General features: G+C 45.9%; 1 protein-coding gene across 5 annotated transcripts in view; it reads right to left on the bottom strand.

Moving 5' to 3' along the window:
• Positions 1 to 27,225, bottom strand: part of LOC129384144 (uncharacterized) — a 285,323-nt gene that overhangs the window by 62,175 nt on the left and 195,923 nt on the right. For all 5 annotated transcript variants that reach the window (XM_072284254.1, XM_072284258.1, XM_072284255.1 and 2 more), the window contains 2 exons: positions 11,509 to 11,591; positions 10,540 to 10,622 (listed from right to left, as the gene is read on the bottom strand). In XM_072284254.1, coding sequence (XP_072140355.1) covers positions 10,540 to 10,622; positions 11,509 to 11,591 — 166 coding nt within the window. The remainder of the gene's footprint in view (positions 1 to 10,539; positions 10,623 to 11,508; positions 11,592 to 27,225) is intronic.

The raw sequence follows: 27,225 nt of genomic DNA, 5'->3' as shown, positions 1-27,225 counted from the left end.
GCAATGGTGTCTACCAACGTTGTCCCCTAGATTAGTCGGCGTTATCTCATCTTCTTGGTTTATAAAACTGAAGCACAACCAGGCATCTTTCGAAACACGTTTCCCTATTGTGATGGGTACGTCGAGCCTAGTTTATAAAGTTAAATGGTATCTCTCCTCCAAACATAGCAGATATTGTCATTTCGGAGAGTCTGCCGCGTATCTATTCGGAGCCCCGCGGAGTCCGCTTTGGTAGTCGCACAATTTTCTGTTCATTAGCTGCGGTCGTCCGTGGGATGGACCTGCCCACAGGCGGCACATTACACGCTGTACTCGTCTTTTCCGGTGGGTCCTGCACCCCGCCACAAGCGGCACAGAGACAAGTCTGGTTAAGGGCACACGTCCGCTCGGTGGCCAATGCTGCAGCAGGTTCGGCACACCTAAGTTGCATTACGGTACGGATGGCAGGCCTTCTCTTAACCGTAGTATTATATATATATCTGGGTATGGTGTGCCCGATAAAAAGTAGTTATTGCACTTTGGGAGTCGCCGAGCATTCGCGATTCCTCCACATCCACATTCTTTGGGTACGGATCTAGAGGTCTCCTTTTAACTGGGGTGATGTGGAGGCTTCCATTCAGTGTACGACGCCTCATACTGCAGATTCTAGTCGTTACGTACGCATTACGGGGATTGGGTCGTCCATTATTCAGCGTTTTGACGTTCTGCATGATCCGAGTGTCCTCTTTCTCCGGTGTCGATACAGCGGTGATGTTCCATCTCTGATACGCAGAATGAAATTTTCGCTTTGTATTTTGTTTTGGCATGCCTCCGCGACGGCACGGGACAGCCCTTGGCTGCTGGTGCTCTCAAGAAGTAATCCGTAAAGCGTGCATTTACAATTGATAGCAAGTACAACGGGGCGTGGCATTATAGGCCAAAGTAGGTCACGTGACTTCCGCTGCTTTGAAAAAAGTCAGCGCAAAGCTAAGGGTACTGTGGCGTATGTAATGTTAAACAACATTTCATAAAGCACAAAAATACTGCACGCAACGTTGTTCAGTACTGATGTCGTGAAGATCAGAAATGGCGTAAACGCAAACGTCAGTGTCATGCGCATCATATTAAGGACGGTCGACAGGATGACAGCAGAGGCAGTCGGCGACTTTGTGCAAACGACCTGACTTGTGCAAAACAGCAAATGAATATTGTTCGAGCAGTAGCGCCCATCTACGTAATCGTTGAGGGGGGTTTTTAAGTGAGGAGGGCCAGCAGAAGGCGTGGTGATCGGTAACCACGTAAAATGTACGGCCGGACAAGTAGGGCGAAATTACCAAACGGGAGCGCCAGACACTCCCGTTTGGTAATTGGAAAATTTCGCTCGACGGGCGACCCCAGGCGGCGGGCCTATGCAATTATGCACTCTGCGTTACGCTGCCATTGAACAAGTACAGTCCCGATCCTATGGCCACTGGCATCTGTATGAAGTTCAGTGGCGGCAGATGGATCATATTCAGCCAGCGATGGTGCAGCCGTGGTGGTGGTGAAAACTTATTCAACAGAAAAGGTGAAGCTCGTAGGCTGCACTAAACTAGGTGTTGTCCTTAGTTCGGGACGTCATTGGTCGAAGCCGTCGCTCGAGCCCTTCGGACAAGAGCTCGTTCCTTTATTCCGGAGCTACTGAGCAGGGTCGCCTCCCAGTCCTCTCGAGTGGGGTGGGAAATAGGGGATAGCTAGGAATTCTGTTGGCAGTAGCAGACCACGTGATATATATCTGCCAACTCAGCACAGTGCTGGCATTAACCACTGATATTTGGATCGAAATATTTAACTATAGCTGGTCAGAGCAACGTAGTAGGTAGTTTGGAGGCCCCGTAGGATGCGTTCTGTTTTGGATAGGCCTTTCGCCGAAAGGGGATACACCCGGCGCTGCTCGCAGAACTAATCTCGGATTGCACTGAACTGTAGTAGAGGGGTAGGACATTCAGGCTGTTTAAGGCATCAAGGAGGTTCCCAGGGAATGAGCGCGCGGGCCGCTGCATGTGCAGCGCCATTACCTCGGAGGCCCTGGTGGCCTGGCGTCCAGATTATTCGTTTTGGCGCGGGATCTCCGTCCCTGATGCAGAGTTTTGAGAATTTTGTTGTCTAGCGGAGAGATTTCGCCTGACAAGTAGCTTTCACAGGCCCTTCAAGAGTCTGTAAGAATGCAGTACGATTCGGGGTCTGCAGCCGCCAAGGCGATAGCAACCTCCTCTGCTTGGTTTGGATTCGCGGCTTTAAATGAGAGCCCATGCACCTGAGTTCCCCTATGTATAACCACCGCCGTGTATCCCCTCTGCGACGGTCCGACTACATCATAGCAAACCCCAGAACGGGAGCCAAGCCGTCTTTCTTGCGCTTTGGCATGCGCGTGTCTTCTTCCTTCATGTGTTTCCTTCGTCATATTACGAGGGAGGGGGGCACCCAGAGTTTGGTGTGCAAAAGCTCTGAGATGTGCACTGTACGTTCAGGTTCGCAATGGTGTTGAATGCACAGGCGGTCCAGCAGGCAACGCCTTGGGGCAATCTGCATAAGCCGTGTACATTGGTTTCTAAGGTGGGCCTCCGTGGGCTACTGAATTCGGAATGGAGTTAAGGGCACCCAAAGCATATAGTTTCTGATTGGAAGTGCTGATGGGCAGGTCTCAGGCGTGTTTGGTTACATTCCTGAGGGGTGCAGCCGTGAGTAAGCGTACGAGGGCGGAGAAGGCTCTGCTTTTCTTGATAACACGACGGAAATGCGAGCATAGCCCAAGCAAGCTCCTTACGTCTGCGGCGGAAGACGCATCAGGAAAGTTCTGGACCGCGCGAACCTTGTCAGGGTCGGTTTGAATGCCAGCGGCACTGACGAGATGGCCAGGAACGGTAATTTGATGACGTCCAAAGTAGCACATCGATAACTTCAATTACAGGCCGATGCATCGGGAAAAAGCAAAAATAGCACAAAATGACTCGTGAAATCTGGTCAAGAGACTGACATTGTCTAGATAACAGACATGTAAACCATTTTATACCTGCGAAGTATGGAATTCATCATTCTTTCTAAGGTTGCCGGGGCATTACAAAGGCCGAACGGCATTACCTTGAACTGGTAGAGGCGGTCAGGTATTACGAACACAGTTTTCTCACGGTCCAAGTCATCCACCGAGATTTGCCAGTACTCTGATCGCAGGTCTATCGATGAAAAGTAGTTAGCTCCGTGCAAGCAGTCCAAGGCGTCATCAATACGCCGCAAGGGGTAGAAATCCTTGCGTGCGATATTGTTTCGGTGTCTGTAATCCACACAATATCGCCATCTGCCGTCCTTCTTGTTGACAAGGTCAACAGGGGACACATACGAACTGCGAGATGGCTAGATAGCGCCTTCAGTGAAAATTTCGTTATATGACTTGTCATTCAGCATGTGAAACACAGTACGGCCTGCGCCGTATTGGATTGGCGTCTGCGATGTAAATACGATAGATGACCATCGAGATCTGGGGCTAAAGGGCGGCCGTCAAGATAAAAAATGTCGGGGTAAGTTTCCAAGAGACGGTGGAGGTCAGCAGCTTGTGCCGATATCTCGCAATCGTTCACAGGTCAAATGTTTTGCGGTCGAGTCGTCAATGCAGCATCACCTCCGGGAGCTGCATCGCTTAGTTTTCTGGAGACGCGCATCGGGGCTGCATCAGGGACGGTGGGCGACGAGCTCGGGGTGAACGGGACTGGTCACGTCGGAACGACGACGCATTACTGTTCATAGGTGCAGGAGTGTCATTGTTTGGCTATTGCGGTGCCAACGGAGGCTGGTAACGACGCTCGCTGTTCAGACCGATCATAACTTGCGAATTGCGGCCACAGAAAGGAGGTAACAGTACGGTTGTTACAATGGCGAGCAACGTGACCGATACTTCGGCAGGCAAAGCAGACTCGCCAATCGTCTGCGTTTCGCCACTCGGCTGGATTTCGGTAGCGTGCAGGACACCGCGGACCAGTCGATGGAGCTGGAGCACGAGGCAGCTGTGAAGCGGCAACGGCACATACAGAATACCTCAAAGATTACCGAGTTCTTCGATAAACTGAGAATTGAACTTGCCTGCACAAAGGGTGCTGTAGGCAAGTTGTTCGGGTCCCTGGGGCGGGAAAACAGCTGCTGGAGCAGCTCATCTGATGATTATGTTCGCCGCTCTCCTAGCCTGTCGTTACTGGATGATACCATAGCTGTGTTCGGCAGACGTGCAAATGGCATTGCAATGCGGCGGCTCTTGGACTGAATTGAAAAAAGCGTCCACACTGTTATGATGTCATCAGCGATACCCTTCAGTACATGCCCAACCTTGTCTGACTACGCCATATCGCTGTCGGCCTGTGGACGTCTGGGCACGGCTCGGTAGTTCACTCTTAGCGGTGCTCTTCCAGCAGGCGAGACTGCCGAACAAGTCCCTCAGCTTCTGTTTGCACGTGTCCCAGTCGTTAAGCCCTACCTCATGGCTGTCATACCACACCTTCGCCGCGCCTTGTAGGTAGGAGAGCAAATTAGCCAACGTAGTCGTCGGATCCTATTTGTTGTGGGCACTTACACGATCATAAGTGGCGATCCAGTCTTCCACGTCGAGGTGGTCGGTGCTGCAGAACGTTCCTGGTTCCTGCGGCTGAGCCAACACAACCGTCGGGTTTGTAGGCGTTGATGTGGGCAGCGCCAAGTCGGGTCCTGTATTCTCCGTCATATTGTCCAGTCCGATGTTTCTAGTGGGTATCCAGAACCTCCACGAGTTTGTTGCATTGCAGAAGTCCTATATAAAGATGTAGTTACAATATTTACACGAAAGACAGCGATGCACAAACAAGATGGCTGTCGAGAGGGATTCCACCTCTACACGTGAAAAACTGGCGCGACTCTTGGGTGAGTAAAGGGGAAGCGAGGATCAGGTGGGCAACTGTCACTGGAAGGGGCACAATGCCTGCCTACTCTTCAGCGAAGATGGGACAGATGTGATTTACGTGCGCCTGATCTCTCAAAAAATCGCCTTCTACGTGCCACATGTATACGGTTATTAGGATTTCAGGACCCTTCATGAAACTTAGATACTGCGTAATTGTGTGTACTTACCGGCTTGTGGTGTCCTGACGGCAACAACCAGAGTGATGGCAAGGGCAGTGGTGCAAGCTCTCCCTGCACCAAGCCGCACAACCCTTGAAAGCAAAGACGGAGAAGGAACGTTGTAGAACCTGCTGCCTCTGTAAGGATTAGTCGGCTGACATACAGAACAGAATATGTTTCAATAAAGAAAAAGCTCAAAAAAAGGCATTCGAAACACATAATTGATGATAAAGCGCTCGTGATAGCAAGGAAAGCACGTAGCGCTCCCCGCAAACGTTTCCTGGTAAAGATTACTGTTGCGCAAGCCGACACAGAAACACCAGCTTTCGACATGGGTTGTGACGTCCGCAGGCTTTCTATAAGATAACCAGACTAGCAACTGAATTTCATGTCGTTGCAGCACCACTGTGGGTGAGGTGTGCTCTAAACATAACGATTACTCCCGTTCCTACCACTATTCTAACATAGCACTACTGTCACTACTTTAAAGCCATAAAGCATTGCATACCACCACCTTCAGCAGTAGTAGTGGTTTTCAACAGCTTAGTTGGTCATCCACCTTCACAGGGTGGAACGACTCACGTTTTTTTATTGAAGCGGTTGAGGATGACGTGTTCGAAAGTATTCCCAATGCATGAGCTGAGTTATATTGGTCTGAAGATGGATGTGTTTACAGGTTTGTGGTGTTTGTGGAAAAACTTTAACTGTGGCAACCTTTCACCAGGATAGAAGGGTGCCAGTGGCTGAAGTATGTGCTGAGTAATTGTCGTCCAGGTTACGGAGAAATTTGTTATTCATCTGGTCGGAGCCAGGAGCAGAGCTCGTGCGGTGGTTAACCAGCGCGTGGAACACCTCGGCTTCTGCTGCGATTGGTGTACGGATTGGATACGCCGATGGAGTGGGGAGTGGAATAACGGCGTGCAGGGGGAAGGCGCCGTTGTCGAAGCTCGCCAAAAAGTTCCTTCAAGTTCTCTTTGCGAGCGCTGGCGCCTAAGATCGAGCTGCGCTCAAAAATCAACGGAAAGCCTCCTCCACATTAATGCCAGAAATAGCCATCTTTCTTTACAGAAAAGCGCACCCTTGTTAGGCCCCGTTGTCGGCGGCTGGCATAGCTGCCCAAACTAATATAATTATTTATGGTACTTCCTGATAATCTTTTTAAAAGGAGGTGCGCCAATGAAACAAATTCTTTGTCCAGCAGAAGAAATGTTTTCAGCGTTTCCATGTCGTGCATAGTTCTAATCCAGTAAAGACCATGAGAACACTTTTCTTTCATTGCTGCAAAATGCCTTAATGAAACGACATGACCCGGATACAAAGCTACCAAAGCGGCAACCTGCTACTTGAGATCCGCGACATACGAAACTGAAAAACTTAACCTTATGGAATTCGGTAATGCCGCAATCATGGCGACTCCACACCACTCCCTGAATGCAGCCCGAGAAGTCAGAATTCAATGACGATTTCTGAAACCTACGGAAGAACAGCTTCTCGAGGGTATGGATGAACCAGACCATTATCAAAGTTCAAAGAAAAAGATAAAACATGCCAACAAAAGAACACCACCAAACATGTGATTCTCCCCTTTGCATCGAGTACTCTGCCAGGGTCTCTCAAAACAAGGTACGCAAAGGCGCGCAAACGATTATACATCCTGAACCTGCGTGAATGTTCCAAGTGCCAAGTATTCGGCAACGCCTAGCAATGATGCCCAGGCGATTGACCTGCAGAAACATGCGGAGCCCAATGAGAGCGCGTTCGCCCCTAGTAAGCAAACCATTGATGAAATTACAGAGGTACTAAGCGCAAATGAATTCAGCATCCTCCATAACCCTAATGACAAAAAAGGACCAGTATTATGTGCATAATGGCGTTGCTACCGTGCACGTCTTGTGGGTATACACTTTCTTGTGCAAGCAACGCCACAAGTATGCGTTCCTCTAGAGCAAGTTTTTGTGCAAGGGAACAGTTCGCTCCGAGAACGACGCTGTTAAAGACTGGCTAGCTGCTGCAATGGTGGCGACATGGATGCTTACGCTTTCTAATGCTTCAGGCAATCATAATAATGTGAGACAATGCAGGTGCTAAACAGTTTCGCTACTAGGTTGTCTAAAATTATCTCATTTCATGCTCTGAACAGTCAGCAATATTTTTCCTAAATGCTTAAAACAGGAAACCACGCAGCACATCGAAAAGGAAACGCTGAAAATCTGGCGCTTACCGTAATTTCGGGGAGCATAGCTGTAAAAAAAAATAAATACGAAAGCACTTATGAAACAAGATGTATATCAAACATACTACGATATTTGTGCGTTGAACAATATCTAATGTACGGGTAAATACACCGTTTTCGTTGAATTGCATTTGAGAACAATTGTGAACCTTCGAATCTCATGCCACACATATGAAACTCTTGGTGTGCCACTTCTCTATCGCCTGTCAGGTAATAATTGTCGGAAATTCATGGGCTAGCTCTCTAAACTTAAGGCCACAATCAAACAGTTTTCTGTACAGAAAAAAACAATAATACATGCAACAACGGATGCGTTTTTGTGGAGTTGAACATTCTAAACGGCGCTTCTACGCAGACTTGGATGATGTGTACGTGGTTGACCGCGATAAGGATAATACGTTTTCGAATCCTTTCTCAGGATTTAAAACATTACAGATCCTTATACAACGAAGGCGTCTAACTTGTCATTAATAGTTACAAAGGCGCCGTCTACGGGTGGGCGGGGGCTCCAGGGCCCGAGCCCCCTCCGGAGCTTTTCGGGGGGGGGGGGGGGGGGCCTGACCCTCCGGCGATGCCTACGGCTTTGCAGCCTCCGCCCCCATCTACCTAACGTGTCATTGCCAGAGTTTTGACACCCACATCCTTTGAGGTTTCTTTTGCCTTGTCTCGACCTTTTCACTTAAAATTTTATTGTGGCTAACAGCTCACTGCATCATTACTTGGCGCAGACGTGCACGGATTTTATTTCATGCTTTCTTTTATTTCTGCAAATCGTCACAATAGGAAAACAAGCGCATTAGAAGCACCAGCGGCGGCTGCCTCATTCGTATTTTCTCACTTCCCCATTCTTTCAAATTACCACTGTAAACACCATGCACATGCACGGTGTTTACACGCATGTGTAGACCATGCATGGGCCATGCATGGTCACTAAATTCCAGCTTTGTTTCATGGTCAGAAAAGCACGCAAAGCATTTTGTAGCGAGGTGAACAAGTAGCAACACCTTAATTCTCTATGCATAAGCTATCTATTTAACTGCCTATCAATTAGAAGTAATCGTGAATTGGCCACCTCCTTCCCTGTAACATATAATTAACTTTATTCTGCGTGCCCTATTCGTGCATGTGTCAAGTGCGCAGAAGGAGCCGTGATTCCATCACGCACGATGCACTCGGAGCTAATTCATCCTGCCCGGTTATGTTCAGACAGACGGTAGGCTTGTCGCTATGAGCAGTAGCGGCCGCGTGTTAGCAAGCTAGATTTGGTATCAGAGGTACAATTACTCGAGATAAATCCGTCGCCCACCAGGAAGTGTAAGATCCAAAAGTGGCTTAACAGAGTAAATTTTTTGTATCAGAAAGTTGTCTTTCACGGATGGCAATCTTACAAGACGTTGGCAAGATCAGTGACTGACACTGAAGGAAAGTGTTTTCAGCGCTAGCTCAAATAGACGAAAGAAGGCTAAAGGTATGACGATATGCAACAATTCAAGAGAAGTCGTGGAAACTCGAATGAAATGCACATTCGGACAAGAAAGGATGTCTTAGAGAACATTACATGAATTCTTCGCTCATTCTTCATCTCTTGTCCGCACTCTGCTGCCATGCTGGCCGTTTGTCGTAAAACAATATGCACCATATGTTCAATCTTGAATCAAAGCTTGTTACCCCTCCCATGCGTGGAACAACTGTCAGCTGACAACTGCCCTTTTTCGTGTACTGGAGAGAACACCAAGATGCTATAATAAATTCGCTAATCTGGTACTTAAAACTTATATGATCTATTAGTGCTCTGAATAGAAAACTGAATTGCTCCCTAACGCACAGCGTAACAAGTGCATCGGCAAACTTGGAAACGCAAGGCCAGGGAAACATTGCAGCTGAAATTTATGTGGGCTAATCTGTACATCAGCTGCTTATCATAGGAATGCTTGTCTGAAAAAGGAGCGCAAGCGTGTTTAGAGAAGAAGGAAGTTTATTATACAATATGGAAACTCCGGCATCACAGCCAGCAGTCGATGTAGTGGAGGACAAAGTGACTCCTGAGCGGAAGCTGTGGTTCTGGGCTCAGCCGGCCAAGAGTGGGGGGCCAGCTGGCGTCAACCGAGGGACCATGCCTTTCCAACAAGACATACATATTGTGATATTCCTTAGTTGGACTAAGATGATTGAAATGGTAAGAATTTATGAGAAAGATATCGCTTTGTTGTTGCTGAGAATTCCGAGTGGGACCCGCACGCCAGAAGCGCCTGGTATTCCATCTCTCGATTACATTTCAGTGGCATGAAAGTAAAAATCCCAGGCAACGTTTGTGCCCTGACTGCGAAGAGCCGTGTTAAAGACACGTGCTGTCGGTAACCACTTTCGGAGTGCACCTACACGCGCATTTATGCATCCTTGTAAAGTGAGTTCTTGCGAAAAGAATCATTTTCTTTATTGAAGACACTTTTACAAAGAACTGGCGAGATACTTGGCTGACCATGACAGCAGTTGTCAACTTTTACAATCCTTAAAATACTATTTCAACAATACAATACAATCCATGTAGTAGAAATGATTTAAAAAGTCTAATCGGCAAGTTGAAGGTATCTGATATCAATCAATAATTCAGTCTTTTTTAGAATGAATTATTGAGATAGCCTCTAATAGCATACCTTTGTTGTTAAACTGTTTTATTTTTTTAAAGACGCCACAAGCCAGATTTTTGTATTTGAGGTCTTCTTCGTGAGAGTATATTGAGCGTTTTAACTCTGCGCCTATGCATTAAACAAAAATATATTTCTTGTGGTTGGTTTTGTGCGGGCAACCACTGAACGCAGGCGCTCATTCTTCATCTCTTGTCCGCACTCTGCTGCCATGTTTGCCGGTTGTCGTAAAACTATATGCAACATAAGTTCAATCTTGAATCAAACCTTGTTACCCCTGCTATGCGTCGAACAATTGTCAGCTGACAACTGCCCTTTTTGTGGGCTGGAGAGAACACCAGCTACGAAACAGTGAGGCAACCCGAGGTGAGAAAAGGTCAGCGTTCAAGACGCGCAGTAAGGTCTTCGGTTCGATTCTGGCGCTGTTGTCAGTAGTACTCCTGCGTTGCTGGTATCCGAGATGTTATTTACGTGCGCCTGATCCCTCAAAATATCGTCTGCATACCACATGTATACGGTGGACCCTTCATCAAACTTAGATACTGCGTAATGGTGTGAACTTACCGGCTCGTGGTGTCCTGACGGCAACAACCAGAGTGATGGCAAGGGCAGTGGTGCAAGCTCTCCTTGCACCAAGCCGCACGACCCTTGAAAGCAAAGACGAAGAAGGAACGTTGTAGAACTTGCTGCCACTGTAAAGATTAGTCGGCTGACTCTTAGGAAAAGCTGGCATGGCCAGAGCATACTGCGTGATACATACTAACGTCAGATACCTTTTGGGCATGTAGCTTACTGTATTCTTTGTAACATGCCGCGGTTTTTGCAACAGTAAGTACGGAGAAAGTATTTTTGGTTTGAGAAATTTTTTTTTTTTTGCATCGTATTTCAAGAGCTCCCGGATCAATAGTGTGCACATCACACTACTTGCCATATGGCAGCTGAGTCTTCTCAATATGCAGCCTTCTTTTTTCTATGGTGATTATTGTGTGAGCATTTTACCCCTTCATCTTTTTCATCTGTGTATATTCATCATCATGGCCAGCGTCATCATCTTCAGCGCGCGACCTGCGAAATAAACCGTTGAGGCTGAACAGCTGTCTCGCAAGTGGTGGAGGTGCTGGGTAGTGTAAAATGCTGTGGCAGGCGGACGAGGTGGTAGAGTCGCCAGATGGTTGGGGGCAGTAGCAGGAGCAGGAGACAGTGTCCGAACGAACGTTGGTTGCATAGCCGCAACCTGAGCATACGAGGTGGATGGCGAAGCAGGGCCACAGTTCGCAGCACATGTCATGGACCTATGGCCTATGGACTATGGCAGATAGCACTATTTCAAGCCATGAACCGGACCGATCAACCGTCTTCGGTTCAATTCTGGTGCCGTTGTCAGTAGTATTCCTGCGTTGCTGGTATCCCAGGTGTTCTTTACGTGCGCCTGATCCCTCAAAAAATCGTCTTCTACATGCCACATGTATACGATGATTAAGCTTTGAGGACCCTTCATGCAACTTACGGCGTTGGGTAATTGTGTGTACTTACCGGCTCGTGGTGTCCTGACGGCAAATACCGAAGTGATGGCAAGGGCAGTGGTGCAAGCTCTCCTTGCACCAAGCCGCACAACCCTTGAAAACAAAGACGCAGAAGGAACGTTCTAGAACTTGCTGCCACTGTAAGGAGCCATGAACCACTGTAACTGTAACCACTGTAAGCCATGAACCGGACGGATCAAGCAAACATTATTTTTACGCATTCAAATGCGTACTCTAAGAATTACAGTAATTGTGTAATGAAGTTTTTTACTAGTTCTATTGTCGTACGTATTGCGATTACAAGCTGTAGACAGCATTCCCCATGGTATATTGACAAAAAACAAATTGTGATGGCACCAGTTTAGAAATACAGGCCGTGAAATTTTCGCATGTCCCACCTCCACTTTCTATAAAAATACATATTCTTGCACTGAAGCACCAAAGTTACAGCAACGTCATTTTATTTTCTCTCGTGAAGAGCGCGCTCAAATTGTGTAATCCACAATATTCCTTGAAATGGGTACGCCTTGCGAGCTCTGAGGCTACAACTTGTGAATATATGTGAAAATTGTGAGCTTGACTGTGCAAGCCCTTTTAATGTCCCTGCATTTATGCTATCAACGCCAGCAGCACAACTGTTCTGCAGGTTTATCATTAATAACTTCATCACCGATTCATCCGTGGGAGCCAAAATACAATTGATTCCTTAATTCGATTTGTGACATACAACTTACAGCGAGTAGGGGTACTAGAGGAGGTTTCAAAAGCCCCTGATCTCAGAAAATGATCGTTGAAGATATCACCACGAAATGGGCCAAAGCAAGATTTTGCATCTTTTAAAGTTAAAAAATAGTATTTCCATTTGGCCTTTCCAAAAGATCATTCAGTGTATTAAAAAAACTGCAGTGTTATTCATAATAATTGCAAACCTATCTACATAGTGGTTTATGCGTGTACGCTTCATGTCGGATCCTAACTCATTCCTGATTTTCTTGAACTGAAGAAATTAAGTACTCCATCTCCTTTGTTTTGATAAAATGTGTTATGCTGAAATGTGCAATAGGTGATAAGTCGCAGAATACCCCCCCCCCTCCTAGTTTCGGTATCGGTATCATCGGTATCGGTATCTGTATTGGTATCGATCTCGGTATCGGTATCATCGGTATCGGTATCGATCTCGGTATCGGTATCATCGGTATCGGTATCGGTATCGATCTCGGTATCGGTTGTCATCTTTGCCAAACATTGTGCAGGTTAATGTAACACGTTTGAATTTGGCTGCAATAGGCGTTTGCCGAGCAGCCCATTAGGCCCCCACCACAAAACGTATATCATAAAATATGGTACATACAAAAATAAACTCGAGAACAAGAATCACCCTCTAAATTTTGTCTTATAGTGGTTCCAAAAGCTACTCTTGAATGAACGAAAGAGGGAACTGCACGGGTATAAAACTGCAGTGCTTGAATAAATAAACGACATTTAAAAAATTACATTACACCATATTAAAGATCTTAAGGCGAAACCAGAAAAACTCACTCTCTCGCTTCACATTCTCTCTCGCTTCACATTCTCTCTCGCTTCACACCATTTACTGACAAGGGAACGTGGAGGAAGTGGACTATCTTTACAGATATATACGCGCCGTTATGGCTTTGACTTGGACAACCGCATATAGACTGTGCAATGGTACTACAATTTTTTATAAAGAGAGAAAAGAAAACACATATAGGAAGTCTTTCTTAGGGACGTTTAGAAAAGATTGCCCATACAAATTACCTGCTCAAATCGGTATTTAGATTTTCCTTTTTCTTATAAAAATTACTGCTTGCGAAATACCGAACGTAGAAATATATGGCCATACAAAAGGCTTAGGAAGCCATCGCGGCACCCTAACATAGTTGTCGAATTTATATTTGGGCGAAATTATAAAAAATTTCCTGTGTTTATTATTAGGCGCACGTTGAAGAACAGCTGGTTGTCAAAGTGAATGCAGACTACGGCGGAATGGTTCACTGATTTAGCAAATGAATCATTTTCTAGAGAAATTCCGCAAAGACAGGACTTATTGCGTATTTGTTATCGTTTTCTATGAGAATTTCGTGCTTGATGGGATGAAAGCACATACGCTATTCGTTTCAACTGACCGTCGTCGCAATCATGCTTGTCTACATTTAAAGAAAAGTTAAATTATGGGGTTTTAGGTACCAAAACCACTTTCTGATTATGAGGCACGCCGTAGTGGAGGACTCCGGAGATTTCGATCGCCTGGGTTCGTTTAACGTGCACCTAAATGTAGGTACACGGTTTGTTTTGTAATTTTGCCCCTTCGTAATGGGGCTGCCGTGGCCAGGATTCGATCATGCGACCTCGTGCCCAGCAGCCCAACACCATAGCCACTGAGCAACCACGGCGGAGTGTCTACATTTTCACAAACAGAAGAGATGAGATACAATAACCAGGAGTCATGATATAACTTCCTATTATGTGCAAGTTATAAAGTCACTTGCGCCTATGCGTCTAGCGTATAGTAGCCGTACAAAGTGCGGCTGCACATGTTCACTGATATTCTTGTTGAGTGAAGTCTGGGTTGAACGGGTGCCTGCAGCAGAGGCTACGAAAATGTGTCTGTGCGGAACACTTCAATGAATTGGTGCCGACGACAGTGTTCGTGTGGGCAACTGGCAGTGAGGTTGTTTGTTAACTCTGAAGAGGCATTTACATTCATTATCTTGCGCCATGTTCGTGTTTGCGGACCGGATTATACATGTGTTCTTGATCCACATTGGTGAGTGTTTTACATCATTGGCACCCTCAAAAACGGTTCGTCTATGTATGATTATATATACAATATGGTTGCACTGTTACAGGTACTAGTGTGATTCGGATTAATAAGATCATATTCTTCAGGCTTGAAGACATTAAATATTTGATGTGCAGACGCGATGGGAACCGACATGCCTTCTGTCGTCGACAGCGAAATAAATTTAACAAGAGGGAAAACTAGGAAAAAACTGGCAACAGGAAACACGTCACGCCTAGTGTTAATCTCGTCCACTATCTGGCGCGACTATCCGCAACAAGAAACGTGAAATGTGATTAGACAACATACTTCGCGACCTATTTTTCTTGCGTTGCCTAGCAACAACTTAGCGGCACGAAAGACGTGCTATTCACATGCGTCATGCGCCAGACACGCCACCGAAGCGAACGAGGCCGGCTGCGCGTGTGAAGTTCGCTAGCTCGTCGACCCGTTTGTTTTGGACGTAGCCTGTTTGTCTCCCGGCGTATTCTTGCGTTCCTTGTGCACTTCGACACGACGCACTGCACTATTCCACAACGGCAACGTGAGAAATGTTTGACTCTGCGACGAACCGAGTCTTGTGACGCAGTTAGCGAAGAGCAGTTCGGTCGTGGTTGGCGCGTGCTGAATCTCAGTGGGTCAACTTTGTGACGCTTTTTGTGGCCCCGCAACAGCCATATACTTTGTTTCCGTACTCATGCTTGCAAAACCGCGACGAGCGATTGCTAGGATTGATAATACTGGAGTGCGTGCCTTGCGCTAGCAGAACGCGCAATACATAACGCCGAGGAGATAAAAAAAAGCACGTCGAAAATTCTGCCTTCTGAACAACGGAAAACAGGCTTTGCAACCGCGCATTTGCCTTCAGTTCGAGTAGAAGGATTTTCGCCAGCGTCTAGCATGGCCTGGCTGAGAGCCTGCGCTCTGACCACTTCTATGTAGATTACCATCGCGTCGGCTGAAGCCAATTCGCGTTCGAAATGCGCAGTCGCCTGTTGTATTTGTGCTCCTAAAGGCCGATCCACACGACGGACCAAGTCCGCGGGCCGATCGGTCACGTGATGCGACGTCACGGCCCGCCGCGGTCCGGTCCGGCGCAGAGCACATCCACACGGCGCACTGCCATAGCAGACAGCAGAGCAGACCAACCAGCTACATTCTCGGCCAGCGTGTTATCATTGTTATCATTCCGGCTCGAGTCCCACAAGCAGGGAAGTGCTCAACGAGGGATGCAAAATAAAAAACCTCCTCGTCACTCCACGAGGACACGGTGTTTAAAAAATATATCTGCTGCACGCACGTGTAGGCGGAACGGCGGGCATGTATCGACTGGCTTTTGCTCAGCCGAAAAATAGATTGGATTTGGCTGAAGACACTCTGTTGCCGGACAACATTCGTTGGCTACGCCAAAATCGCTGTGGTTTGCATGCGGATCGCCGCCAAAACTGAAGCGGGAAAAGCTTCGGCGATTTGTTGGACCGTGAGGGTCGCGGTCGTGCGTGGGCCAGCGTCCTATCACGTGATGCGCAGACCGCGCTCCAAAAGAGCAATTCGGTCCGTCGTGTGGATCGGCCTTTAAGTGCATGAAATAGCGACCGGGAACGGGGAATGCTTGCAAATCATGTTCTCATATATTGGGATGAGTTGGTATTTTCTACGCCATGTGTACGTAGAAGCGAATTGCTTTGGTTAGTAATGGCGCCCATTCACCACTTTCGCACGCTTCGCCTCCACATGCAGTATTCTTATGAGGTCTGAACACCAAAATGACATATGCTTGTAATTTTTTTCATCTGAAGTCCGGTGGAGCTTCGTAAAAGAACTACTGCTGCTTACCTGGTGCCGCAACATTGCATGAACGCACAAAAGCCTGAAGCGAGCATTTATATAGAGTACAATAAATGCTTCTTGCGTCTATACTTTATGAAATTGCACGTGGCACAGATTCAATGGAGGCTTGTAAAGATCGTTCACAATCGTTTGTATTAAACAAAATGATCCAATTCTAAAACGCACGCAATTTTGCAGCAAAAGCGAAAAGAAATGCCGTGCCTATTAGAGCAGCCAGCCCAACGCTTTCTAGTTAGCGTTCAAAACGTGCGCGCCCAAAACCGGCACCAAAAGATGTTAATCCCATCTGCTTAGTGCACTACAGTCAATTCGGCCGCTGTAGCTTGTAAAAGGCACGTTAAAGAGTTCGCATTGTTGGAGAAGTACGAACACTTTATTTTGCAAATTGAACAGCAGGGGTAAGACAACAACGAATCTCGTTGAAGTTGCTTTTGTGTGGGAAACCACTGATCACAGGCCTTTATGTCGCTATCTTATCCGCACTCTGCTTGTATGTCGGCTGGTTGACTCAGCAAGGCGATATGCGTCACGACTTCAACAATAACATAGCCACTGAGCAACCACGGCGGAATGTGGACATTTTCACAAACAAGAGATGAGATACAATAACCAGGATTCATGATATATCATAACTTCCTATTAGTTGCAAGTTATGCGTCACGCGTTCAACGTTCGCGTACCATGCCCGAACTAAAAACGGTCTCTAATCGCGAGTTTTCGAGAACACGAGATGGAAAACAGGGAGGCAACCCTCATTGAGCAAAAACGGTCAACCTCCAAGAAGTGCAGGAACGTCCACATAAATGCTAACGCTGTTGGAATTATTGGTTCGTAGCTGGTATCTCAGATGGTAATTGCGTACGTGGCCCCCAAAGAAAACGTCCGTTGCAAATCCTATGTATATGGTGATCAACATTTGAAGGCGCTTCGTGAAAGTGACGTTGCGTAATTGTGTGCACTTACCACAACGTAGCGTCAAGACGGCGACAAGCAGCGCTATGCGATGCGTGCCTGTGCGCTGCTGTGCGCCTGTGCGCTGCTGTAAAAATAGAGAAAATATCTTTGGTTGCAAGAAGGTTTTGCATCGTACTCGCAAGAGCTACCTGATGTACATTGTACACTGTGCATGGCAGCTGACAGTGTTTTTAATATAGAGCGTTTTTGTTTCCATAGTGAATATATTAGGATCGCCTATGGCCGATGGTGCTATGTTGAACCATAAACCGGATGGACGAGATGAATATTACTTCCAGAAGAAACTAAACTGCACATTCTACTAGTTGCCGAAATTTCTTAATCAAGTTTATCTAGAAGTTACATTATGCTACGCATTGCAATTAGAATTTATAGCAGGTGAGCCTTCAAGGATAAAAACTAACAAATAAAAGCTGACCATGTTGATGGCACATATTTCGAACCACGCACCATCGAACTTGAATGGGGTCAAAGTGCACTATTTGCCCGTTCCGTTAGAAAGTGCCGTTTCTTGCACTGAAACACAAATGTGAAAGCAGCGCCCATTTATTCTGTTGCGAAGAATGGGAAACATGGGAAACCCCACAATTTAATTTGGTCACAGCTACACCCTGATCACTTTAATTCGCCAACCTGATTTGTCTAGATTTTTTCAAGAGATGGAAGTCTGTACAAAAAATAATGATCAATGGTGACATTGATTTCAGTGAACACAATACAATATTTTAACGGTGGGCGAACGCTTCCTTGAGGGGAGCCCGATGAAACGGGTAATGAGTTAGACACGCAGAACTGTCGATAACAACAAATCGCGCGCGGTTAGTTAAATGTCCTGTAACTCTTCTGAATAAGCTTCAAGTTTGAAACAACGCAGAAAGCTTCATTATTATGTAGGAATGTAAATCAACCTGTTCTGCTTTATCTAGGACACTCGAAAAAGAGTGTGCAACCGTTACCAGCTGCGTAACTGCTGAAGGCTATCCAACAGTGCCACAGAGGGGAAAGTAATAATTTGTCTTTTGACTACTTAGTTATAAAACTGTGACATTGCACTCAAGCATCTTCCAATGAATATTTGTAGAGAAATTTGCAGGTAGGGCACTTGACTAAGGTACTTACCCGTGCCTACTCCAGTGGCTGCGGCTGTGATCGGTGCAAGCGTCAAAAAAAGGAAAAGAAGAAGGAAACGAATTAAAAAAATATGAGTGGAGATTCTCGCTTATATTTATTTTGGAGTCGGACATTTTTAACATGTTCGGCTTGTTTACACCATTCTACTTATATCAGAGATCCCTGTGATCACATCAGAATTATTTCATAATGCAATCCACTATGACAACGAACAGTGCAAAATATCAGCATATTTAAACGAGGGAGCGCACTGCATTGCTCGACCTCAATTACCTCTGCTAACAAACTCCGCGACACAGAGCACTCTCTTCAATTTCACGAGGGCGATACAGAAATAATGCATCCAAACCCACTACCTTGCTAATAATACCGCGAATATTTTCAACTGTTCATGATTAATGCGCTGATGCTTAAGCTACAGAATGGCACTTGCCTGTCACCGTACTGTGTCTTCTGTTTCCAGAGTTATTGAGATAGCCATGACATCCAGGGCTGACGTCCGGTTGAAACAGCGGGCTGTAAATGAATTTCTGACTGCAAAAGGTTGTGTGCCCATCAACATTCATCGCCGCGTGACTACAGTTTATGGGGATGCCCGTGTTAACTGTCAGACTGTGCGGAGGTGGGCAAAGAATATGGAAGACTTAAATCCAGCCGCATCAAATCTCCAGGATCAGGACCGAAGCGGACGGCCCGCAACTGCCTCTGATGAAGGCCATCAACATTAGGTGGACGAGTTGATTGGGGGCAATTGGAGCATCATGCAACGCGAGATCGCAACACTCGCCACTTCTATCTATTAGTTACGTGAACCACATGATCAAGAACTTACTGCGTTAAAACAACATTTGCACTCGTTGGGTACCCAACGAGCACAAATCTTCTTGTGACCCAGTAGGACCTTAGTGATGTGGCCCACTGAACCAAAGGGAACGGCGAGTGTTGTTGGGGTCTCCTGTTGCGTGATCCTGCGACTGCGCTGAATCAGCTCGTCAACCTGGTGTTGATGATCCCCTTTAGAGGCAATTGCGGGCCGTCCACTTCGGTGCTGACCGCAAGATTTGATGCGGCTCGATTTTGAACTTTCACAGTCCTTGAACCTCTCCGCACAGGGCTGACGTCAACGCAGGCATCCCTGCAAACTGCAGTGAGACAGCGATGAATGTTGATGGACACACAACCTTCCGCTGTCATATTCAATTACAGCCCGCAGTTTCCACCAGACGTCGCCACTGGATGCCATGATTTGCTCAATTACTCTGGGACACGAAGAGATAGGAAGGTGAGGCAGCTGACATTCAATTGCATAAAGATCCGTGCATCAACTATAAACAGTTCAAAATGTTTCCAATAATATTTCAAATGTAGTGGGCTGGGAGGCATTGCTTTCTGAATCGCCCTCGTATTATATTTACTTCACTTTGATCACTTCAGAAAACTATCAGTATCCATATAACAAACAGCCCTAGTGTACAGCGTGCCTTTCTTACTTTGAACATGTTTTTAAGGGCCTACGAGATTTTCTCGAATTACGTCGCAAGAGACTATGTCTCAGCGTACGTCATCTGCGAGAAAATTAGATCAATTCGCGCCATCAAGAGAGTTTTTATATGCCTTGCTGCTAAATCATTGGTTCACTTTACGTGATTACAGCAGACGGCCACGCAAATTGCGCATGGCCATGAGAGCCACCTGTAGTACATTGATGGATGGCTCAGCGTGAAACTTCGTGTGACTTTCCTTATTCCCAGAAGCTGATGCCGATAGGAGCTTTGCCTAACCTCTCTATTGGATGTGCAGTCGTTACAGCATAATAATTGATAATGTTTTATGGCACAAGGACATCAAGGCCAAAGAGTGCCGCTTTGTTGTTCACTATGGCAATGCCATACTACGACACACATTGCGTCACAGCAAGGTTGATTGCACTGGGAGCCTCTCTCCTTGGTTCTGCCGATGTATTTAGGGAAAACTGCCACCAATTCATTGAGTGTACATGGTAATTCTGAACTTATCAACCAATAAATTACATAGTTTTCGTCTTAAATGATGTACACTTCGGCTGACCACACATCAGTGGCGATCTAATTGAGCCAAATGTACGAGCTTTCGGAATAAAATTGGACGTGGTTCAAAAATAGAACACAGTATGAACTAAGGGGCTCTGGTGCCTGAGCCCCTTACGGAGTTTCCGGGAAGAAGGGCAGAGCCCCCCCTCCCCAGGGCAACGCCGAAGGTAGTCGCATTATTGTTGTGTGCTGTTGTTACCCACATCATTTGAGGTTTTAAACCTCTAACTTTTCACTTAAAATTTTATTGCTGCTAAAAGCTTATTGCATCGTTATTGGCGCAGACTTGCACGACTATTAATTCACGTTTTCGCTTTATTTCTAATATCGTGGCAATAGGAAAACAAGCGCATTACCCTTGCGCAGATACATGTGTGTAAATATAGAGGATGTCCAAACTCTCATGTCCCAAGATTTAGAATCTGCAACTGCAACGTAGCCAGACCGATCCAAGTTAGCAATGTTAGCCATCGCTTGACGATAATAAGATTTTTTTGCATTGCGCCTAACTAAATATCCAGTCTTAACTTCTCAAACATTATAATTGGATGAAAACTCAACAATTATAGAGGTACATGCAGAACTCCCGATACAGATTTTTGTTGCTCAACAGGATCCATATAATTTTTTTTCCGAGCGTCAAAGAAGACCTCAAATCATAGGCGCCGACTAAGGGGGGAAGGGGAGCTGCGGGGCCGAGCCCTCTCCAGAGTTTCTGGAGAGGCCAGAGTCTCCCCCCCCCCCCCATCCCGTCTATCCACACAAACTCCTAAAATATCACTACCAGAATTTTGTAACTCATACAATTTGAGGCTTCTTTCGCTTTACTTCTGCAAATCTTGACAATAGGAGGACAAGCGCATTAGAAGCACTAGCGGCGGCTGCTTCATCCGTATTTTCTCACTTCAGCATTGCTTGCCACTGTAAACACCCTGTACATTTAGAATATATTTAGGTATACACACAGGACAATACTTATATTTTTGAAAGAGAATGAGGTAGCAACTTAAGAGTTATTTGTAAAGGTATAGATAGCAGAAGCCTAGTGAATGAATATGTTGCGGCATGTTGACATCGCTGCGAATTGCTTTGCGTGCTTTTTTCACCGTGAAAAAAGCCTGCAGATTTCGGAGACTCCTTCAGCATTCTTTTATTAACAGCGTGCGAAATGCACGTTCGCTTTCCAGTAAACAATACGAGCGACTCATGGAAAAAAAATCTGTTCTAATAAATTGAAACATTTACTAGGCATGGAAACATCAGTTATATGCAGAGGTCATAAATATATACAGGGTTTCTAATTAAATATCATGCACCCACATTTAAAAAAAAGAGCAATTTCTGTACTCAACTAAGACCTAGTCCATATTGTTTTCAGTACAGTGCAGTAGCTGGCAGTAACATTTTTCATTATTGAGATTAAGTTTGGTAGTTGTTTTTAAAGACGTACTATACTAATTGTCAATATGTCAATGAGGTATTTGTAGGCACAGCCAACTGCAGTATTTTGAGCGACGTACTAATTGCGCACTAATTTTGCCAGACTGATAAACAGGCCCCGCGAAATACCAAAGATACCACGTGACTGCGCTCCCACCCACATCAAAAAGCAGCGCCCTCGACCAAGCTTCATCTGAGTAAGCCAGTACTAAATGAAGGAAATAAAGAAAAACATCGTGATCGAGCTAGTTCCTCGCGACCCGGCTGAAATAACATGTCGCGTTTGGTGTTATTTCGAAACAGGCTGTGATAACTGAGCTGTCGTCTTAACGTACATAAAGTGTACAGATGTCCTTTTTGCCGCGAAAGCTATGACCACAAAAGCGAATTGACAACGCCAGTGCATAAACCTAAAGTGCGTCTTGTTTGTTCCCAGTCGCCATGTATTTCTCTAATGAGCGAAGGAAAACAGGATCCTTGCCTTGCGAGCTGCAACGGCCAACAAGTGGAAGGCCGCAAATATAGATCAGTCATCGAAGTGTGGCGGCACAGACCAACAAACGCGTCGACTACGATCAGATATGAAAACCTGAGACAAACCAGCAGCTTCCAGAAACAGCGGCGGAGGACTCCATCTTGGAATCCTAGCCCATGCACGGAAGTTCTTACATTTACGGCCTTAAACCCTAGAGCTAGCATGCGGGACGTGGTCGCACAGGTACCGATTTCAAAGGCACCGGTATGGAGGATTCTAAGTGACTTGTGTTTTCACCCGTATCACTAACCTACACCGATGATTTTAATATAGGTACGTGCAGAATCCTCTACATTTCTCGATTTGCGTCCTTATAAAAACCGATGAGTCACCGGACTTTTCTGAATTTTTGCAGAAGTGACCAGGAAATTCGCATAATGCCTACTATTGCAGTGACTCCAATCCACGCAGGGTAAAGCGCACTGGGCATTAGTACCAGTGGTCGTTCAATGTGAGGTTCAGAATTTACGCCTGTGCTATAATCGGTCCCATCTTCGATCACACATTGACTGGACAGTGTTACGCGGACGAAACCCTTCAAGGGAGTGGTGGATGGGTTTCTCAGCGAAGTCCCGCTGCCACGTTTTCCACTACTGTGGTATTAAGATATGGCGCCAGCAGACAGCAGCAGCAGAGCACGAAACTGGCTGGATGCGACTTTTCATGTGCAATACATTTGAAGAGAGGGCCTGTAAATAGGCCGGCTAGGTCACCTGACCGCTCTTGACTCGATTTCTTTAGGGTTATGTCAAAGGTCGTGTTTACAAGATTGAGACGGACGTAGAATTTCAGCGTAGGTCATCAAGAAAGCCACAGACGTGATAAAGCGCATTCTGCGTAGCCGCAGGGGAAGACCTATTAAAACACGTCCTCTGGGAAGCAGCTGGTGTTCAACGGCACGCTGAAATCTGATTTCAAATGCGTAAGCATTTATATCTTTAGTCAACGGAAAAACCGCCCCTCCGTCCGTCCCGCAAGCTGATCGTTTACAACACAGCACCAGCAGCAGCGAGCAAATTCACCTGCGCACTGCCCCTCTCGCTTCAACGACAGCGAAGCGGCGAGAACGCAGCATTCACGGAGCTCTCAGCACGTGCCGCACTCTGCCGCTATCGCAGATCGCTTTCAAGATACGGACCTCGTGGGAGCGCATTTAATGAGAGTTCGTGATAGTTCAGCGTACCTAATAAATTTTGCGTATATGGTCCTTGATTTGCTACACCTGCCTGATCATTTCATCCCACGTCCCACATTTGCTGCGGGCTATCCATAACAGCAGTGAACCCGGCTTCTATGCTCCGCTCTTCTACGTCGTCTTGTACAGGTGCAGTTCGGTGTTGCAGCCGCGCTTCCCCCCCGTTTCAAGCTTCTTTCGCAGTCGTTCTGGCACTTATACGAGACAAAACAGCGTACCACCACGAAACACCATGTCGGCACTACGAAACGCTGACGCATCATTCAGATAAATGCAAGAGACGCTTCTGTGAGGTTTTTTCTCTTTTTTTTTTTTGCGGACCTCCCGATGGCAAATTGGGCTCATTTAATAACGGTTGCATTTACTTTCTTGAACGCATCGGTTTCGCCTTTTCCCTGCACAATGAGTAGCTTCGCGGCCTATTTCGCTTTCATTTTTTGCCACGGACGCACTTGTGCAGCACGTATACACTTTAGTGAAAAGTAATACCCCCACTTTAATTTCGCTTTTGTCCGGAGCAAGTTTCTGGCGCGATATATACAGCTGCGAGCGCACTCTTTTGGTGAGGTGCGAGCAGAGTCGGGATCTGAGAAGATCATTTGCTTATTGCATTGCTTTTCGCGTTTCGTGCGTGGCCAGAGAAGCGGTTCGGCAGCGTTATCAAGGGGCTTTTGTTATCAGTGTGATCAGTTGGCATTGAGGGACGGATTAGTGTGACGTGTGAAAGAAGAATGATGGGTGTAACGGTAACGGATAAGAAAAGAGCAGATTAGGTGAAGGAACAAACGCGAGTTAATGACATCTTAGTTGAAATGGGCAGGACATGTAATGAAGAGGAAAGATAACCGATGGTCATTAAGGGTTACGGAATGGATTCCAAGGGAAGGAAAGCGTAGCAGAGGGTGACAGAAAGTTATGTGGGCGGATGAGATTAAGAAGTTTGCAGGGACAACATGGCCACAATTAGTACATGATCGGGGTAGTTGGAGAAGTATGGGAGAGGCCTTTGCCGTGCAGTGGGCGTAACCAGGCTGCTGTTGCTGATGATGATGATGATGAAGAAGTGTGACGTGTAAATGAGAGGGGTGATGCACTGTCTCTTCGGGTTTGCAACAAGCGAAACAGTTGCTTTCAATCGGCTTATTTGAGGGCGCTGCTTTAGGATGCGGTGGGGGGGGGGGGGGGGGGGGAGCGCAACCCGTGGCATTTCTCATTTTTCTGAGGTTACTTTACCAGTCGGATAAAACTTTACGCAATTAGTACGTCGCTGAAACCACCGCAAATACATATAATTTCGAGTTGTCCCCAAATGCTTCATTGACGCTTTGATAATTTCGACAGTAGCGGCCAGTACTTTTGCGATACTGAGATTCATTTAGTAACGATAATCATATTACTAAATAAATCTCAGCATCGAAAAAGTACTGGCGGCTACTCCACTGTACCGGAAACAATATGCACTAGGTTTTCTTAGAGTAACACAAGTGCCCTTTTTTGCAAGTCTTTGGTGCTGTAATCGATATGAGGCCAAGCCGAATTTACTCAAAGTCAGAATCTACAGCAGTCATGCACAGCAGCGCTTATACTCGAACTCACGGAAAAAGAAGTGCTGCAGTTTCTCTGGAATGGCGAAGCAGTATTTGGGATAGCAAAAGACGCCAGATTATTTGTGTTGCGGGAGGGCTCGATCAGGCTGTGAAATTCAACCTTCTCCCACAATGAGGGATTGTATGTTCTCATATAAGGCCCTGTACCCATTGAGTGCCCTTCCTGCAAAGACCGATGTGTGGTCTGCAGTGTGTTATATAGTAAAACATACTATATAACATACTATACTATACTCTAGTATACAGTATATTATATAGTATAACATATTATAATACATACTGTACTATAGGATACAGTATGTTGTATAGTATATAGGGTTCAGAAAACTGGTCGGGCATTCAGCCGCGCGGTAATTTTGCGTGCCTTCGCGGGCTTCTTTCAAGCTCCAAAACACGCGTTTACGTAGCATCCATTGAGCAACAGGAACGTGCTTAGCGCTTTTGTCATTGAGACTTTTGTCTGAGAAGTTCATTTAGTCTTACTTTATTTGAGCATACTGCTGCCCTTTTGGACGATTGCCGGAGTGCAGAAAAGCAGAACAATGACAAATAATAGTGGCAAAGTGAAGACAGACGAGGGGGGGGGGGGGGGGGGGGAGTACTATATTTATTCAAAAGTAAGTTTCAAGGAACAGAACGAGTTGGACCAGGCGAATGGTGACTAATGGTATTAGATAGTATTGTATTCTATTGGGTTTTATGGCGCATAAGCAACTCACGCTATCATGCGCCAAACACATGGTATAATGTATTTCAAAAATTGGGTATCCTCAGCGAAGGTCCTTGTCCGGACAAGGACTCCGAGGAGCCAAACGAATCAAATGAAGACCTCAGCCTTCTTCTCAGGACTGAGAAAATGGGTGAGGTGCATCATAAGACGCGTGAAAAAAACTGCGTCTTTAAAAAAACTAAAAACAGATGAAGTTCCTGCAAGTGGTTTATCTCCTAAATGTAGACTGGGATGGAAGGGAATGCGTTCATTGTAAAATACAGTAAAATATTTTTTCCTTAGCCGTTCGAGTTGTGTGCACGAGAATAAAATGTGATTTACAGTGAGTTCATCTCCACATTTCTCACATAAGGGTTTGTCTTGTTTTGTCAGTAGAAAGTTGTGTTAGGTGTGTGTGTCCGATGCGCAGGCGGCATAAAATTACTTCTATAAGACGTTCCTGATGTCTGCATAATGATGTCTCCTAGAATAGGTTTTACTAAATGTAGTTTGTTATTTTCTTCGCTATTCCATGTACGCTGCCATTTTCTTTGAGCTTGTTTTGTACTAACTTCATGCAATCTGCATAGGGTATATTTACAGTACTGACATTCTTATGGCAGGATTGAGCGGCGCACGCGTCAGCTCTCTCGTTGCCTCTAATTCCTTGATGGCTTGGTATCCAAGAAAGCTTAATTTAGTGTAGCAGAAGTTGCGTAATTATCTCACGAAATCCGGCAAGAGGAGTTAATGCTATGGCTATCAAGAGTGGTTGCAAGCCAACCGGTGAGGTGTGGGTTATGTCAAAGATCGTGTTTACAAGATCGAGACGGACGTAAAATTTCAGCGTAGGTCATCACGAAAGCCACAGATGTGATAAAGCGCATTCTGCGTAGCCGCAGAAGGAGACCTATTGAAACACGTCCTCTGGGAAGCAGCCGGAATGGAAATAATAACCTGAATATCTCCAAATGAGGACAAGCAACAATATCTTGGTTCTACGTGGCATTTGCAAATTTTTTTTTCTCCATGATAGTTGGGAAACCCTGTATACACAGGACAAAAGTTTCTCATAATTTTAAAGAGAATGACCTAGCCAAATAACACGTATTTCTAATGGTATGGACAGCCTATACCTAGAATATGAATATGATGTATGTTCACGTCACTACAAATTGCTTTGCGTGCTTGGATTCCAATAGGAATGGATACATCCCCACTTCCGTGCACAAGACATAAATATGTATAATTCATTCAGTAATCTAAATGAAGCCATGACGAATTCACTCAAAATCAGTATCAATAGCAGTCATTCTCAGCACCGCGTATACTCTGACTCCCAGTAAAAAAAACTTAAAGAAATGACTCGCGATCTGAGCCCGGGCCTGCGAAAGTGGACATCCAGCGAAGCT

The sequence above is a fragment of the Dermacentor andersoni genome, chromosome 9 (genome assembly GCF_023375885.2).
Source record: "Dermacentor andersoni chromosome 9, qqDerAnde1_hic_scaffold, whole genome shotgun sequence".
Lineage (NCBI taxonomy): Eukaryota > Metazoa > Arthropoda > Arachnida > Ixodida > Ixodidae > Dermacentor > Dermacentor andersoni.
The sequence above is the reverse complement of the archived record's forward strand: the minus strand, read 5'-3'. Positions and strand labels throughout refer to the sequence as shown.